Source organism: Musca vetustissima, unplaced genomic scaffold (assembly GCF_032173495.1).
Source record: "Musca vetustissima isolate MV318-11 ecotype Yass unplaced genomic scaffold, APGP_CSIRO_Mvet_v1 utg102711, whole genome shotgun sequence".
Taxonomy (NCBI): Eukaryota; Metazoa; Arthropoda; class Insecta; order Diptera; family Muscidae; genus Musca; species Musca vetustissima.
The window spans coordinates 72,065-90,808 of record NW_026888944.1 but is presented as its reverse complement, the minus strand read 5'-3'; the positions used below and the strand labels follow the sequence as shown (position 1 = coordinate 90,808).

The window sequence follows — 18,744 nt, the reverse complement described above, 5'->3', positions numbered from 1 at the left end:
TAGACAAAAATCTAGTGCAAGCGGAAAGTGGTGTTAGACAAGCAAAAAAAAATATTACAAAATATATGTGTTTAACCATCCTACACACATCCGAATACAAGAGGCGTACAACAGCAGCAGCCAGTAGGCTTGCTTCCTACAATGAGTTAATACACCTGCGTTACAGACAAAACCAATTACACCCAAAAACCCGAAATACTAACTAAAAATCAACAATTTGTTGTCAAATTAATTGCAATTATTTTCTTATTTTTTTCATTTTTATATCATTTTCTTTATGTGTGTGTATGTATGTGTTATGTTTGTGATATCTCTCTCTACTGAAAATCAAACAAAACGAACAATTGAAATCATCATCACACAGACGATGTTCATCCAAAGATGCGTTTCAGTCTCACACCACCTCCACCGAAAGCGTTACACTCATCGACCATAACAACAACGACGACCACGGCGTCACAACCCAAATGGAATAGCAATAGGAACGGTGGTACTAGTACGGCAATAAATAATTACAACAACAATAATAACAATAACAACGACGACGACGACGATAGCAGCAGCAGTAAGAAGAGGAGCAGTAGCGGAAGCATCAACAGCAACAACTGTGATAAGTACCGTAACAACGTCAAAATGCAACGTCAGGAAGATACAACAAACTCGAATAAAATCAGCAACAGCAGTAGCAGCAATGTCAGCCAACCGGATGATGATGAGTCCACCTCAGATTATAAACAATGGTTGCATGCGATGAAACTGGTAGCACGTCTACCGGGTGGCATACCACCGGAATTTCGCAGGAAGGTAAGTTTGAGAAATAATTGATTTGGAATTATTACTTTTTATTGATTCCACCATAAGGTGGAGGGTATATTACATTTGTTATTCCGGTTGCAACATCTCGAAATATTTGCATAAGATGTCATTTCTGATCTGAATAAAATTCTCAATCAATTTAGAAAATGGAAAATGTTCCTTTTAAAAATTATCACTTTTTTATTACTTACTTAGCTGGCTCGAGACAGAATATTTGCTTCATAAACCGTGCTTAAAAAATATTGTCAGGCACATCGGTCTTGTGTACAGCATTTTCAATTTGAAAGACCATTTTTCGAGATGTTGTCTTCTAATTGATCTTTCCATCGGATTCGTGGCCTTCCCCTTCTGCGTGAACCATCATTTAGCTCGCTTTTATATGCCTTTTTAGCTGGGGCATCATCATTCATTCCCACAACATACCCTAGCCATCATAGTTGCTGCAGCTCGATACGTCTGACTAGGTCAATGTCCGAATATATCTTTCAATGAATTTCTCTCTCAAACACTAAAAGACGTGACTCATCTGCTTGCGCAAGTACTCATGATTTAGATCCACACGGTTAATATCAGCGTCTTGTAGAGTGTGAGTTTGATCTAGCGAGAGGTGGCTTTGTTCCTAAATTACTAACTCAGACCATAGTAGCATCTGTTCCCAATCCTTCCTATCCTTCTCCGAATTTCAAAACTGATGTCATTAGTTTTATTAAGGCGGTATCGAGGTATATAACATCTTTGACTACCTCGAAGCTGTAGTTCTCAAGTTCCACAGTTGGTCCGAGTGTGCTGGAAGTCTTGCTAGATGACACCATCAGCTTAGTCTTCTCATCATTTACTGCCTGACGCACTTTAGCAGACTCTTTCTCAATTCGTTCGAAGGTGGCTGTTACCGCTCGCAATGTTCGACCCATTATGTCGATATCATCGGCGTAGGTGAGTAACATGTGCTGTTTGGTGTACAGAGTGTTATTTCTGTTCACCTTTGCATCTCGTATGACATTTTCCAGCTGAATGTTAAACAGGTTACACGACAAACTGTCACCTTGTATGAATCCTCGTTCGGTAGATAGATCCTTTCCGTCTTTAACTGCTGATCTTGTGCCACTTAAAGTTAACCTGCATAGCCGTAATAATTTTGTAGGAATGATGAACGCAGACATGGCTTTAAACACCTTTGAGCTGATAGGGCTGTCGAATGCGACTTTGTAGTCGACGAATAGATGGAATGTTTCGATGTATTTTTCGTGGGTCTTTACCAGGATGCTGTATGAATAATTGGGATATGGTGGATTTGCCAGCTCTAAAGCAGCATTCGAAAGATCCAATAATATCATTGGCTTCAGTCGTTCACACGCTGGATTGCACTCTATAGTTGGTACATATCGTCTTGTTTTCGTTTCGCACATGGGACCTAGGATGGTTCCAATCATTGGACATACATTCCTCTAGCCAAATTGTACTAATCAGTTGGTACATGCTCCAGATCAGCATCTGACCACCGGGAATTTATTATTTTTCAGACGATTGATTGCTACGCTGGCCTCATCTTGGCTAGGTGGTATACACTCTATACCGTCATCTTTATTGATTCTGGGGTATCTTCTTCATCGCCACTATTTGATAGCAGAATTTTTGCAAGCTGCTCCTTCCAGATCCTCAACACACTATGTGTACTGTAACCAGGTTTTCAGCTTCTATGGTCATTGATGATTTAAATTTAAGCATTCGATAGTCCCCTTTGGATTTGCAGCTATCCAATCCATGATCTTATTGCTGACCGCATCCGTCACCTTCTTATGGATCTCCTATTCATTTTCCCAGATTATTTATTTCCGTCGTTCTCTACATAGCACAGCTGGCCTCTGTACCGCTTCATGGCAACCTTTTCTTAAGCTGACGGCTCCTTATCAAATGTAGCTGCTCTCTCCGTCTTACGTGAAGTTCGGTTAGCTCTTTTGTGATTCCCGTCATCACCAGAAGTGTCTTGTTATGTAAATCAAAAACTTCGAGCACGCGTTCTGTCCCAACCTCTTGTCTTTTTTTTTAATTAAAGAATGTCTCGTTTCTTTACCAGCTTGAGTTTATTGTGTCATTATGGGGACTATACCTGCTACTGATTTTCTTAGGGATTCTCTTTGATGACTCAAATTCAAGATAGTCTCCTTTCTCCTTTCCAAGATAGTCTCCTATCCAGATAAATGTATACCCCATTTACAGCAGTTGCTCCATGTTATTATTGCTGACCGCATCCCTCACCTCCTAATGGGTCTCCTGTTTTAATTTCTCAGACGCAACATTCTCGTCGATCACTGCGTACCAGATATCGTCTCTGTAGCGCTTCCTACCAACCTCTGCATACGCTGACGGCTTCTTACCAAATGTTGCTGTTCTTTTACGTGAAGTCCGGTAAGCTCGACATTACCAGCTATGTCTTGTTATGTAGACCAAAAACTTCGAGCATTACCAGCTATGTCTTGTTATGTAGACCAAAAACTTCGAGCATGTGTTCTGTCCCATCCTATTGCCTTTAATATTTGAGGAACATATCTTTTCCTCCCCAGTTTGAGTTTGATAGTCTCCACTGGGTGACAATACCTGCTATGAATTTTCTCCGGGCTTCTATTCACTTTTATGACTCAAATTCAATCATTAGATAAACTCCATTTGAGTTTGCAGCTATCCAGATCAATAGATAACATTTGCAGCAGGTTATCCATGATCTTATATGCTAATCGTATCATCTACCTCCCTATGTATCTCCTTCTTCAGTTTCCTAGACGCAGTATTCTCGTCGACCACTGGATCTCGTCTATGTAGCGCCCCTGGTAACCTTTGCGTAAGATGGCGACTCCTCGTGACAATCTCCTTTGACTTCGGGTAGGCTGTACCTTCTCTCTATATTTCCGACGGGAAACTCTTTTTCTTATTTGCAAGTTTGGTGTTCGTCTAATTTTCCGGAGACATAATCCTCTTCGATACTTCCGAGGAAGTGGATGAAAAGCAGACATATCCTCCTAAGCATCGCTTTAATGTTAGCTATTATCCCTTTGAACTATCCTGGTCAGTTTTCGCCTTGACAATATCCTTGTTCTCTTCCTTAATAATCTTATCAGTCTCCTCGCTCCTTCGGCATTTTAAGACGGTTGTGTTAGACTTATCCTCATGTTCAGACTCGGAATTGAGTTTGATTCCGCGCCTGTTTCAGAAATTAGTTCGAGATTGATATTCCCCTGTTGATAACGTTGAATAATTTCAGAGCGAACTTTTTTTCCCTATCTAATTTCTTTTTCTTCAGTCTTTCTTTATTGGTTCTCGTTCACCTAGTTCCATTTGATCCAATCGATCATATAGAGATTCTTACACATAACAATCAGCTACTAAAAATGATCAGAGTATGTAACTCTGCATGGATGTTTTTGAAGACGCCAAAATCAATATTTCGATACTTCTGATTATATATTTAATAACCCTTGGGCGCCAAATTTCCTAGCATCGTTTAAACATGTTTTATATTGATTCCATTTGTTTAACATTTATTTCAGCTCTGGCTTTCTCTGGCCGATAAATATTTGAAATCGAAAAATGTTGACTGGACCAAGGAAGAGGAGAAATGTTTTTGTGAAAAGTGGCGAGAAGATGACGAGGAACTGGGTATACAAATTGTTAAGGTAAGACACATATTTAATAAAAATCCAATTTACAATACGGCATTACTTAATTCTAATATTTATTTCAGGATCTTCATCGCACCGGTTCGACCTTGTGTACTGGGCCGGCTGGTGATATCAATCAGGCAAAATTGAAACGTATACTGCTCGGCTATGCTCGCTATAATCCAGAAGTGGGCTACTGTCAGGTAAGGGTTCCTCAGCACTATAATAATATATATGTTAATAATTATTTGTTTTCCCCTAGGGTTTCAATATGTTGGGCGCCCTTATTCTGCAAGTAATGGACAAAGATGAAACGGAGTCAATGAAAGTGATGATTTATTTGGTAGAGGGTATCTTACCTCCCGGTTATTTTTGTGGTTCGATGGGTGGTCTGCAGGCCGATATGGCAGTATTTCGTGAATTAATGCAGACAAAATTGCCACGCTTGGCTAGGCACTTGCAAAAGCTGCAAGGTCCCGTAGAGAATGCCTATGAACCACCGCTGACAAATGTATTCACCATGCAATGGTTTTTGACAATGTTCTGCACTTGCCTACCCATGTCATGTGTTTTACGGGTTTGGGATTTGGTCTTAATTGAGGGCAGTGATGTGCTGCTGCGCACCGCCTTGGCTTTGTGGAGCCTGTTGGAAGAGTGAGTATTTGAGGAGGTTTTAATCGGGGGTTTTAATAATTTTTATTTCTGTTCTGTTTCAGCCGAGTCCTAAGCACCCGTAGCGCCGATGATTTTTATGGCAAAATGGGTTCATTTTCAAGTGAGTTGCTCAATGGCCATTTGATTGATTCCAATGGCTTGATTGAAAAGGTTGTTCAATTGGGACCTATTCAAGATATCCAGAAGCTAAGGGATAAACATCTGTACAGTGTATCGCCATTGAAAAATAAACAGGGTTTGAAGTGAGTATGAAGATTGGTGGGAGCTCAGGATGAAGTTCTAAATTTATTTCCTTTTCAGCCTTTATTATGACGACGAAGAACCGGACATGGATGAAGATTCTCGTCTGGCTGTGGCAACGGTTTGGGGCATACCCTGGGGACGCAGAGGTTCTCAGGGCCAGACCTCAGCAAAACAGGCCGCAGAAAGCAAAGATCGAATTGCCCTCGACATCTCCCTACTGAAAAAGCAATATGATCGATTACGCGAACGCCAAAAGCAGGCCCATATTATCCTAACCACTGCCTGTTCAACTGCCCGCCAGACTACGGCCAATAGTGCTGCCACCATACCGGTTAATCAGTTACTTTCTGGCCGCCCGGCAATTGTGACAAATAGAGGACGTCGTACCGGACCACCACCCGGTGCCATACCACCAGCCCGAAAACCCTCTCTACCGGCTGTGCTGCAGGACAACAAGCCACTCAATCGGCAATTGCGTCGTGGTGAAACCATACAATGGCGGGACAATGTCACAGATCCCAAGCGAAGGCGTGACAGCCTAACATGGAAGGAAATTCGTGCAGAGAGAGCTGCAATGCTTAGCTCGGGTAGTATCGATGGGCTCAAATCGCAAAAAATACGCACAAAACGTTTGGGCAAAAGTGACTCCTCTTCGTACAGTGAGGAAAGTGAAGATGATGATAAGGCTGCCTCGAGTTCGGATACCAGTCTCTGTGATGATGAGAATCCCCCGTCGAAGAGTGCTCGTAAATATGCCTCCAAGGCGGCTTTAATAAAGCAACGTAAATTGGCCACGGAATCAATTGGGGATGCTGGAGATCGCCAAAGACCCAAATCCTGGGCACCATCGAATAGTGAAATCCCTTTTGTTCTTATGACCACGGATTCACCCAGCCACAGTGCCGATGAAGAGTTGGCCAAGAAACCCAGTTTGCCAGAATCATATTTGGAGCTCTCCAAAAAGTTCGATGAACACGAAGAAGAGGAGGAAGAAGCGGAAAATAGTGCCACAGAAAGTGACCAACTGCAAATGGGAAAATTGAATGGTGCTCCCTATTCGCCATTGGCCAATGAAGATTTACCGGATGTGGCGCCCAAGGTGGAACCATTGCTCATTGAAACGGATATCATGGCTCCCAGCTCAAAGGATATACGCCATCTAACACCACCCATTACCGATGTGGTGGATATCTTAGCAATATCCAAGGTTTTGGCTAACCCTCCTAGTGCCAAAGTGGAATCCCTTAACTCTTTGGGCAGCAATGACGGAGATGCTGAGGAGGAGAGGAAATCTTTCGGAGTCAGTGATGAAGGTGTTACAAATGAATATTTCGAAAGGGTCAATAGCAGTGAAAGGCCCACGAAGTTGGAGTTGATGTATTCCCTCAATGAAGAGGATTCCATAAGGGATGCCTATAAGGATGACAAGAAATCGGGAGTAAATGATGAAGAACCCAAAAAGGGAGAGGAGAGTAATGAACTTCAAAGTCGTCGCATGGATCTTTTGGTGGATTATTCAGAGAAATCTTCCGCGGCCTGTATTGCTGAGGCCAAAACAGAAATCTCCAGTACATTACAAAGGGCAGAGTTAACTCAGGAACCCGCAAAGCCTCCGGCTTATGTGAGTTCAGCGGCTGCCAAACGTCGTGATCCTAGGCGGCTTACTTTGACACGCTCAACTACCATGGAAATTGAAGAACGTTATCAGGCCTTGGAGAAGAGGATGAGTATGGAAGTCAATACGAAGTATGGCAAAAAGGAAACTGAGGAGAAGGAGGAGCAGGAAAAATATCGATCATATCCCATAAATGGTAGGAGAGATCATGATGAGGAACCAAAGTCAATTACTCGGGAGCAAGGAGAAGGCATACAGAGAGAGCATTTCCAAATGCCTCATTTCCCCAAATACACACTGGAGCAGAGTGAACCAAAATCGAGGTCTTATGAAAACCCCATTGGAGAAGAGTCCACAAAACCAAAAGAGAGCTTCTATCAGCCAAGGTATCACATCCCCTCTCTCGAAACAAAGAGCAGAGAATCCGAAGAGTCTCGGTCAAGAGAAAATCTTTATAAGCGAGGAGAAGAGGATGAGCGGAAATATGAACCCAGTGAAACGTACAAATATCGATCGTACCCTCATGAAAAATATACTCACTCCCGAAACTCAATATCCTCCACGGGTCATCTCAAGGATCCTGAACTCTCTCGATCGTATCATCACACGAATCGCATTTCTCTTGACGAAGAGAAACTCTCTTCGTTGTATGAGGATTCAAATAGTTCCCGACCCTATCATGTGGAAAGACTTTCCCGACTTGAAAGTCATTACAAAACTCATTCCAAATCATTTGATAGACCTCATCCTGCTCCTGCATCTAGCACCACCAAGCCTGATGAACTCAACGATGTACAACGAAAACCGGTTATACCATCAACTGCCGATTTAGAAGAACGTTTTGAAAATATGATCCGTGATCGTAGCAAACAAATCGCAGAGGTTAGTGATTCGGAAAAGGGACGAAGCTCAAAAAAATCACCACCACCTCAACCACCATCACAATCCAGGGAAAATCCACAACGTGATTCAACACGAGACAACGCAAAACGCTCACAACAAACAAGCAATACCAGGCAAAGTGACAGCTCACGTGATGATGTTCAATCTCAGGGTAAACAATCGGATCGTGAAAGTGATTATGCCGAAGAACAAGATAATGTCGAAGAAGAGGAATTAGGCGAGGAGGAGGGAGAGGAAGAAGATCTGGCTGATGGAAGAGCCAGTGTGGCTTCAAGTAGTGTTCCTAAGTCAAGTACCCGACAGAGGAAGAAGGAACCTCCCGATACCGAAAATGAGTTCAGTGAAAGGGATTCCGATATTGCTCAAAGTCGTGAGGCTCTCTCCGATGAGGAGGAGAGATCGATAACGGTTTCGGGACATGATACTCCCGTGGAGGATTCCGAACCAGAACTGGAAGCAGAAGAAGAACAAGAAGTTGAGGAAGAAATCGCAGAAGAGGAGCAGGAAGAAGAACCTCAACAATCGAGAAGACAATCAGATCTTAAGATCTCTCGCAGACCCTCTGAACAAGCCACCACTTCCCGAAGACAATCCCAATTATCGGTTTACTCACGAAGGCAATCTCACAGCACCGATGACCGAGAACTGGAGGACAGATCTACACGCCGTTCCTCTAAGGCTTCACGGAAATCTCCTCCTTCAACAGAGGAATTGGAGAAACGTTTTGAGGCTTTGGAAAAACAAATGAGCATAACACGATCTGAGGCCAGTGAAGATCCTTTGGAGGAGTCCACACCACGTTACAGACCCGTGGAATATGATGATCGGCAAAGTCCCGATGGCTATTCGGAATTAGATGAACAACAACAGCAGCAGCAACAACAAATGGAAGTGGAGGAGGATGGAAGTGAAGCTGGCGCCGAAGAAGAAGAGACGGTCGAAGATATTGCCCGATCCCAACGAATCAAGGCCCATGTCATAGAGGCAATGAAGGGGTCTGGCTCCGCTTTTGCCTCCGATGATGAGGATGAAACATCAAGGCATCAGCGTATGGCGGCCAATGTTCGGGAGGCAATGAAAAAAACCAAAGCGGATGATGCTGAAAAGGAAGCGGAACGTAAGCGACGTTCCGACAAACTAAAACTTGATGTTCTGGAGGCAATGAAGTCTGCATCCGCTTTACCCTCACCCGAAGAAGGTGCCACGAGGTCACAAAGTAGCATGGCCGCCAATGTTATGAAGGCTATGAAATCCTCCAGCGCTCGGCACACAGAGGGTGAAGAAGCTTCCCCGGAGAGGTCCACCCGAGCTAAGAAAGAATCTATGGCTTCCAGTGTTATGGATGCCATGAAATCAAGTTCCGCAAAGCAACAGCGTTCAGATAAAATCAAAGCCGATATGATTGCGGCAATGAAGTCAGCGGGAGAGGAAGAAACTTCGGAGAAAGAAGAAGTTTTAGAAGCTTCGAGCAGCAAAATGGCCAGCAATGTTATGGCTGCCATGAAATCCTCCAGCAGATCAGATAAAATCAAGGCTGGCATTATAGCTTCCATGAAATCGGCCACGACACCTGATGAACCGGCCGCTCAAACCTCCACAGAAGAGCCGACACGGAAACTTAGCAGATCTGAGAAAATAAAGGCTGGAATTATTGCCTCTATGAAATCGGCCACAACTCCTGATGAGCCCACGGCCCAAACTCCCACGGAAGAGCTACAGAGGAAACAAAGTCGATCAGATAAAATCAAGGCTGGCATAATTGCCTCCATGAAGTCTGCAGGCACTCCCGAGGAACCAGAACCGGAGACACCTACAGAGGAATCGACACAAAAACCTAGCAGGTCAGATAGAATTAAGGCAGGGATAATTGCTTCGATGAAATCGGCCACAACACCCGAAGAACACGTGGCCCAAACACCCACAGAAGAGTTACAGAGGAAACAAAGTAGATCGGAGAAAATCAAGGCGGGAATTATTGCCTCCATGAAATCGGCCACGACACCTGATGAACCCGTGCCACAAACACCCACAGAAGAAATACAGCGCCGGCAAAGTCGGTCAGATAAAATCAAGGCTGGCATAATTGCCTCCATGAAATCTGGCAGTACCCCAGATGAGCCAACAGCCGAAACCCCGACAGATGAATCCGCGAAGAAACTCAGCAGATCAGATAAAATCAAGGCAGGTATTATTGCCTCCATGAAATCTGGAAGCACTCCTGAGGAACCAGAACCCAAAACACCCATTGAAGAAGCGGCGAAAAAGCTGAGCAGGTCGGATAAAATGAAGGCTGGCATAATTGCCTCCATGAAATCTGGCACAACCCCAGATGAACCGGAACCCGAAACTCCAACACCCACAAAGGATGTTAGTAAAAGTCTAACCAGATCAGATAAAATAAAGGCGGGTATTATTGCATCCATGAAATCTGGCAGCACTCCTGAGGAACCAAAAGCCGAAACTCCCACAGAGGAAGCGGCCAAAAAACTCAGTCGATCAGATAAAATCAAGGCTGGCATTATTGCCTCTATGAAATCGGCTACCACACCTGAAGAACAACCACCAACACCAGAAGCTGCTAGTAAATCACAAAAATCCCTCTCCTCTCAGCCTTCGGAAGATAGTGAGAAACGTAAACGTTCGAATAAAATTAAAGCTGAGGTCATATCGGCAATGAAGTCTGATCACTCCTCCGCTGGAGAGGGTAAAATGGCTTCAAATGTTATGGCTGCCATGAAATCATCCGCACAACACACCCAGGAGAAGGTCAAGAGAACCAATAAAATAAAAGCGGATGTTATTGAGGCCATGAAACCCCATGAAGAGTCCCAGAAACAGCGGTCCCACAAAATGGCCACCAATGTTATGGAGACCATGAAATCTTCGGTGAAACGTAAGGAGGATGCCTCTGAGAAACCCAGCAAAACTCGCCCGTCACCAACAAAGGAGGAGGAGGCCAAACAAAAGAGATCACAAAAAATCAAATCCGATGTTATTGAGGCCATGAAAGGCTCTTCACAAACCCCCGAGGAGAAGTCTCACAAAATGGCCACAAATGTTATGGAGACAATGAAATCTCACAGTACTCGCCGTACGGCTGGGGAGACAAGCTCCAAAGCGAAAGCAAAGGCAGCGGATGAATCGGCAAAGAAAGCTGCAGCAAAAACCTCAGATGCTAACACTTCAGCTCCTGGCAGTCGACGTTCCTCGGAGCCACCATCCACTGAAGACTTGGAAAAACGTTATGAGGTCCTAAAGAGACGCATGAGTTCACGCAAAGATTCCATGCAGGATTCCCAGGTGAAACCAAAAACCTCGCCACCCTCAACCGATTCTCTGGAGAGGCGTTTTGAAAAACTGCAAAGCGACAAGACAATATCCTCGGATGCGAAGCCGAAGAAACCGAAACCAAGCGAAAGCCCCAAGTCCATACCGACACCTCCAACTCCACCCAAAGACTGGTCTGAGACAGAACAATCAAGTCCCAGTCAAGAACCCAGTACTCGTTCAGCTCTCATCGAAGAGCTGCAGGCCAAAATGGGTCCCACGCCCAATGGCGAAAACATTAAGCCCAGCTCCATAAATCCGAATCGCAAAACGCCAGCAATGCTGCGCAAATCCAAAACCGATGAAACTTCGGAAACACATGCGAACGCTCACGCTAATAACCTTTCGGAAAAACGCTACGAACTATTGCACCCATCCGGTCGCAAAATGGTTCGTCGTTTTTCCGATTTACCCTCAAGAGCCGATCTTGAGAATCGTTTACTATTCTTGGAAGAGCAATTGAACCGAACTCTATTGAAGCAACGTCGTGCAAGTGATTCCGAAGTGGCATCGACCAGTCGGCAACATCAGCAACGCCACTATCAACCCATAAAACCAATACCGGCCACAATACGGCATGTGGGTAAATTGGAGTCACGCGTCTTAGAATTGGAACGACAATTGAGTGCGGGATCGAAATTCAAAACCACCACGACCACCACAGAATCGCAAAATAAAAACCTTGAGAACTCCGCTGAACTGAGTTCTTCACAAATGGACTTGGAGATAAGGGCCGATTCGGTTAATGTCACGGGTAAGGAGTTGGTGCGTTACAACAATTATGGCGAGCTGCAGGAACAGGACTTCCAAAGTCCCATAAATATAAGTATAAATATTCATATGACCCTGAGTAAGGAGGAGTTGGGAAAGGCGGCCACACAATCGCTGACACGAGCCGAGGAACTCAGTCGAAGGCTGTTGATTTTGGAGGAGCAGCTGAAAAATTCCCAAAGGATAATTGCCTCGACAGCTACGCCTGTTGTTGAGATGACAAGGGAACTGGGTGCTCCGCCTGAATCATCCCAGGAAAATGTACAACAGGAGGCGGATAATGTCCCGCAAAAAGATGAGGGAGAGGATGAAATTGTAATCCCTGAAGATACTAAGGTGGCAAGTGAGGATGTGGCTCCACAGGAATCTGCAGAAATCAGGGAATCCGAAAAAGATGTTTTAATAGAGGAAGGTGATGCCTCAAAACAGGAAATACCCAAAGAAGAAGAGGAAAAGTCCGAAGAGAAAAAAGAGGAAAAACCAACCCCAGAAGCAGCAAAGGAAGTGAAAACCGAAGAATTAAGGCCTGAACCTCTGGATAAAAAAGAAGTTCCTTCCGAACCTCTCGATAAGGCAATGGCAGAAAAATTGGAAATATCAAACATGGAGGAAAAGGCAATGGCGGAAAAATTGGAAAGATCAAACAAGGATAATGACTTCGATAGACGTCTTCAAATTTTGGAGGAACACATAAAGCATTCGAAGCCCATTAAGATCCCTGAAACCCATGGGCCCAAGGAAGTCATCAAAAATCAAAACGAAGCAAAGCCCGAAGAAGAAAAGGCAGTAGAACCCAAAAAGGAAGCAACCAAAGAAGAAAAGGAGGTGGAAAATAAAACAGTCAAAGAAACCGAAGTTCAAAAGGCTAAGGAAAAGGAAATGCAAGAAGCTCCCAAGGAAACTAAAAAAGAAGCCTCCACTCAAGAAGAAAAAACAGATATCAAAGAAACTTCGAAAACGGAACTTCCCATAAAAGAAATCCCCAAGAAATCCTTGCAAGAAGATAAAGCACAAATCTCCGACAGGGCCCTGGGACATCTCCACGGTACCCAAATGGTACCCGTTGAGGTGAATAAGAAAACCCTAGTATTACTACTCGACAATGAACCCAAAGCTGTTAAGGTACGACGCCTAACCCGCGCCAACACTGAAGAATTAGAAGATTTATTCCAGGCCCTCGAAAAGCAACTACTCGAACGTGGACAAATTAAACCCGAAGATGTGGGAGCCAAAGATCCAAAATCGGCCCAAGAAATGTCCGATTTAACCAAAGAAATAATGCAGCTTTCAAAGACGGCCAAAGAAGAAGCGACGTTGGGCGCCACCAGCACTGAATCATCGCCTAAGAAAAAATCCTCCACAAAACCCCCGGAGGAAGATTTCGATTGGGGTAAAGATCCCGTCAAGCATCATTTACGCAAGAAGACAGTCTATTTACCCTCAACTCGAGAGTTGGAATCACGTTTCCGTTCGCTGGAACGACAAATCAAAATGCTCGAAGATGTGGAGAAAATCGATGTGGAACAACGTCTAACGGAAATTGAAAGGAAAATTAAACTGCAATACTCCCTGTCGCATGAAAAGGATTTAAATCGTTTCTTGGATCTGTGTGAGGGTAAGGGTCTCGATGATATACCTGGGGTGGGTAGTGGAGAAACTCCTGGCTCCGAACGTTGTTCTTCCTCGCAGAGTCAACATCAGCAACAACAACATTCCAAGAAACATCAATCTCCTGTCAGATTTGCCGAAGCTCCTGAATGCTGTGATCACCATTGCCATTGCAGTTCATCACCAGCCAAGAAGAAGGAACACCAATCACCTGTTCGATCTGTAGAAAGTCCCCAACATCATCACAGTACCGCCGCGAAGCCCACAACCGAAGATCTCGAATATCGTTTTCGTGCCATGGATCTACATCGCAAATCAAGGCCTAGAACAAAAAATGAACCCAAACGTGAACCCATACATCCCCTGGAAATGTTACTCGATCCCAGTCCCGACGATATACCAACAACCGGAGAGTTGGAACATCGCATGAAAATGCTGGAGGAAGGTCGCACCCCTTCACCCTCCGCCCTGAAATCCCGCTCGAAATCACCGGCTAGCAAAGAAAGGGATGCAGCCGCTGCCGCCGCTCAGCAGGTAAATGAACCCAGCAGCCCAAGCGGTCTACCAACTGCTGAACAGTTGGAAGCCCGCCTAGAGGCATTGGAAAGGGAACAACGATTCGATTTTAAAATGCAGAAAAACTATAAAGAATTCAATCAAAAATTGAAGGACATTATATCACCCTCGCTGTCGTTTGAGGAATTTCGCGCTACTCGTTCATCGTCGGCAGAATCGGCCAAGCGTAATTTGAGCAGCCATCGATCGCCATCACCCAAAGTTGCAGTAGCTCAATGTACCGGAGATGCTGCAACTTGCCCCAACAAAACGATACGATTTCATGACGATGATGAGCAGCTGCCGCAACACCACCAACAACAGCAACAATCGAGGACACGTCACGACACAGAATCCATGGTTAGCACCAATAGTAGTGATGTGATTCAAATATTAGAAGAAAATTCTAATATTTTGCAACGTATTTTAAAGAAATCAATTACAGATACGACTGGCGCAACGTCAACACTATCATCGGTGCCACCGCATTTAGCCAGTTCGGTGCAGGAAGGCCTTGGTGTAATGGGAATTCGTTTAATGAGGGTGAGTATGGAGACACAAATGATTCTATACAGTAATCGGAGGACATATAGAAAAACAGACCTCAGAGGACCTGAGGATATTTTTTCTATAGAAAAAAGACCTCAGGAGACCTGACGAACTTTTTTCTATAGAAAAACAGACCTCAGGAGACCTGACGAACTTTTTTCTATAGAAAAACAGACCTCAGGAGACCTGACGAACTTTTTTCTATAGAAAAACAGACCTCAGGAGACCTGACGAACTTTTTTCTATAGAAAAACAGACCTCAGGAGACCTGACGAACTTTTTTCTATAGAAAAACAGACCTCAGGAGACCTGAAGAACTTTTTTCTATAGAAAAACAGACCTCAGGAGACCTGAAGAACTTTTTTCTATAGAAAAACAGACCTCAGGAGACCTGACGATAATTTTTATAGAAAACCAGACCTCAGGGGACCTGACGATAATTTTTCTATAGAAAAACAGACCTCAGGGGACCTGACGCATAATTTTTCTATAGAAAAATAGACCTGAGGGGACCTGACGACTTTTTTCTATAGATCTAAGATCCATAACCTAACACTCTCTCTATGTTGCTCTTTTTTCTTTTAGGAAACATCACCACTTCGCCGCAAAGGCACCCACACGGGTGTCCCCTTGCGTACGGGAGAAAACATCAACGATCAGCTAACATCCATCCGATCAACCATTAAATCCATCGACAGCCTGTGTGAGGAGAAACCCTATCGCACCGAACGATGCCTTCAGTACATCGATTCCCTGTGTTCCGATTCAAATTATTTTGCTAGTAAAAAATCATCATACGACGATTTGAGATCACGTCACAGTAGCCGTTCACGATCACGTGATCCCTATGGCGGACCCTCAATACGAATTTCCGATCAAAGTTCAGCCTATATGCGCACCACAATGGGCTCAGCGGATTCCATACGTTCTTCCAGTCCCCGAAGGGCCACCAGTCCCCTGCAATACCATTCGAATCGTGACCTGAGACGGGAGATATCACCGCGACGCCGTCGCAACGAAGAGGATAGGGAAGAGAACGAGAGTAGGGTAAGACGTGATAATCTATTGCCAAATTCATTATATTATCCATATAATCATAGCTCACTAAGTCCAAGTAGTCATAGTTTAACTAAGTTTCATAAAGTAGATAGCCAACTAATTGCAACCAATGACGATGTCGATTGTATCGATGTCGAAATACAACAAATATACCGACAAGCCACGACGACGACAGCACACGGTTCCACTGAGACCACAACCACAGCAGCAATGTCAATTCAGGACAGTAACACAAATACCTCTCTCTCCAACAACAACACTCAAAAACTCAGCAACACAACAACAGCTAACTTAGATTCCGCCGCCGCTTACAAGGGCAGCCTTGGTTTAGATCGGCCCATATCACCGTACCGCCAATTAGGTATTTCTCGTTCGAATACACCCGTATATACACCGGCCAAATTAGAGATACGCCACACCACAGTGACATCGACATTTTACGATCGTGTTCTAACCGAAAAGCAATTAGAGAAGAAGCTCTCCCAGAATAGCTTAACAGCCACAAGCACCTCCACCAACACTACCACCACTACTTCGAATGGCAGCACTATACCGCCAACCAATAGTGCCCAACGATCACCCATAGTGGAACAGGTACCTCCGCTCAAGCCTTTAGATACATTTTCTCTGCCAACGACGGTATTGTCGGTGTCGGAATCAGCGACCACAGCAAAGACGGCTGTTACGGTAACAGCTACCGAACCTATCGTAGCTGCTACCGTAATTCCGCCTTACGCTTCTTATATTGGCATTGAGCCGACTTCTCTAACAGATACCACCATTTCGAATCTACCCAGCATTTCGACTGCACCCATTACCACAGGTAATTATGGTAGTTTCCCTCCCCTAGCAACAACAACATCAGTGCCTGCGGCAACAACCATTTCTCTTGAACCATTGCCAGTGTTGCCACCAATTGCTTCTGTCTCCAACACAATCCCCACTGCAATGTCGTCCTTCATATCGTCCACATATCAACCGAATGTGTAAACAAATTACTTGTGGCCCTTAGTCCCCTCTCACCTCTTCTCAATCCGAACATTATCATGCTTTCAATAATGGATCTAGGAGAAACGCTTTTGGGAAGATATTCTCATCAAGACATTGCTTATAAGAGATCGAACATAGGGTTTTGATACGAGGCAAGCAATATATGGTGGCGAATAACCTGAGGTAGTTATATAGACAAAAATTCCTCAGGTCCGCTGAGCTATATTTTTCTATAGAAAAATTATCCGTCAGGTCCCCTGAGGTCTGTTTTTCTATAGAAAAATTATCCGTCAGGTCCCCTGAGGTCTGTTTTTCTATAGAAAAATTATCCGTCAGGTCCCCTGAGGTCTGTTTTTCTATAGAAAAATTATCCGTCAGGTCCCCTGAGGTCTGTTTTTCTATAGAAAAATTATCCGTCAGGTCCCCTGAGGTCTGTTTTTCTATAGAAAAATTATCCGTCAGGTCCCCTGAGGTATGTTTTTCTATAGAAAAATTATCCACAGGTCCTCTGAGCTATGTTTTTCTATAGAAAAATTATCCTCAGGTCCCTCGAGTTATGTTTTTCTATAGAAAAATTATCCTCGGGTCCCCTGAGCTATGTTTTTCTATAGAAAAATTATCCGTCAGGTCCCCTGAGGTATGTTTTTCTATAGAAAAATTATCCGTCAGGTCCCCTGAGGTCTGTTTTTCTATAGAAAAATTATCCGTCAGGTCCCCTGAGGTCTGTTTTTCTATAGAAAAATTATCCACAGGTCCTCTGAGCTATGTTTTTCTATAGAAAAATTATCCTCAGGTCCCTCGAGTTATGTTTTTCTATAGAAAAATTATCCTCGGGTCCCCTGAGGTCTGTTTTTCTATAGAAAAATTATCCGCCAGGCCCCCTGAGGTCTGTTTTTCTATAGAAAAATTATCCTCAGGGCCCCTGAGGTATGTTTTTTTATAGAAAAATTATCCACAGGTCCTCTGAGCTATGTTTTTCTATAGAAAAATTATCCTCAGGTCCCTCGAGTTATGTTTTTCTATAGAAAAATTATCCTCGGGTCCCCTGAGCTATGTTTTTCTATAGAAAAATTATCCTCAGGTCCCCTGAGCTATGTTTTTCTATAGAAAAATTATCCTCAGGTCCCCTGAGCTATGTTTTTCCATAGAAAAATTATCCTCAGGTCCCCTGAGCTATGTTTTTCTATAGAAAAAATTTTCAGGCCTCCTGAGGTCTGTTTTTCTATAGAAAAAATTCTCAGGCCTCCTGAGGTCTGTTTTTCTATAGAAAAATTATCCGTCAGGTCTCCTGAGGTATGTTTTTCTATAGAAAAATTATCCGTCAGGTCTCCTGAGGTATGTTTTTCTATAGAAAAATTATCCGTCAGGTCCCCTGAGGTATGTTTTTCTATAAAAAAATTATCCGTCAGGTCCCCTGAGGTATGTTTTTCTATAGAAAAATTATCCGTCAGGAGGTCTGTTTTTCTATAGAAAAATTATCCGTCAGGTCCCCTGAGGTCTGTTTTTCTGTGGAAAAATTATCCTCAGGTCCCCTAAGGTCTGTTTTCTATAGAAAAATGATCCTTAGGTCCCCTGAGGTCTGTTTTTTCTATAGAAAAGTGAGGATCGAATTTTTCAGGAACCATATATTGCTTGCAATTTGCTCTTGAAACATATTCACCCGCACAATATAAATATATACGATATTTAAGCTGCCGATTTTCTTCTTCACCTCCATTGCACCTCCCCTGCTGTTACCCCGTAATCTCTTCACTACCGATTTTATGACATCGTTCGTTTGTTAGGGCTTTGAAGAAAGTAGGATATTCATACTCACAACTTATAGGAACATTTTTTCAATCTTGCACTGCTAAAGGCTGGCGGTAATGGCGTACGACTACAAACCTGAAGGCGTTCGCCATTGGAACCCCAAAACCGATACTGCACCTCATTTTTCACCAAAAAAATCACAAGAAAATAAAAACCAAAACACAATGTTTG

The 18,744-nt window shown here is 43.7% G+C and overlaps 1 protein-coding gene across 1 annotated transcript; it reads left to right on the top strand.

The window, feature by feature from the left end:
- Positions 1-369: 369 nt before the first annotated feature.
- On the top strand, positions 370-16,764 carry LOC133336740 (microtubule-associated protein futsch). The gene is made up of 8 exons (XM_061545019.1): positions 370-501; positions 646-804; positions 4,359-4,484; positions 4,553-4,672; positions 4,732-5,123; positions 5,186-5,386; positions 5,445-14,709; positions 15,301-16,764. The coding sequence occupies exons 1-8, from the start codon at positions 382-384 to the stop codon at positions 16,762-16,764; spliced, it is 11,847 nt and encodes a 3,948-aa protein (XP_061401003.1). The 5' UTR covers positions 370-381.
- The last annotated feature ends 1,980 nt before the right edge of the window (positions 16,765-18,744 follow it).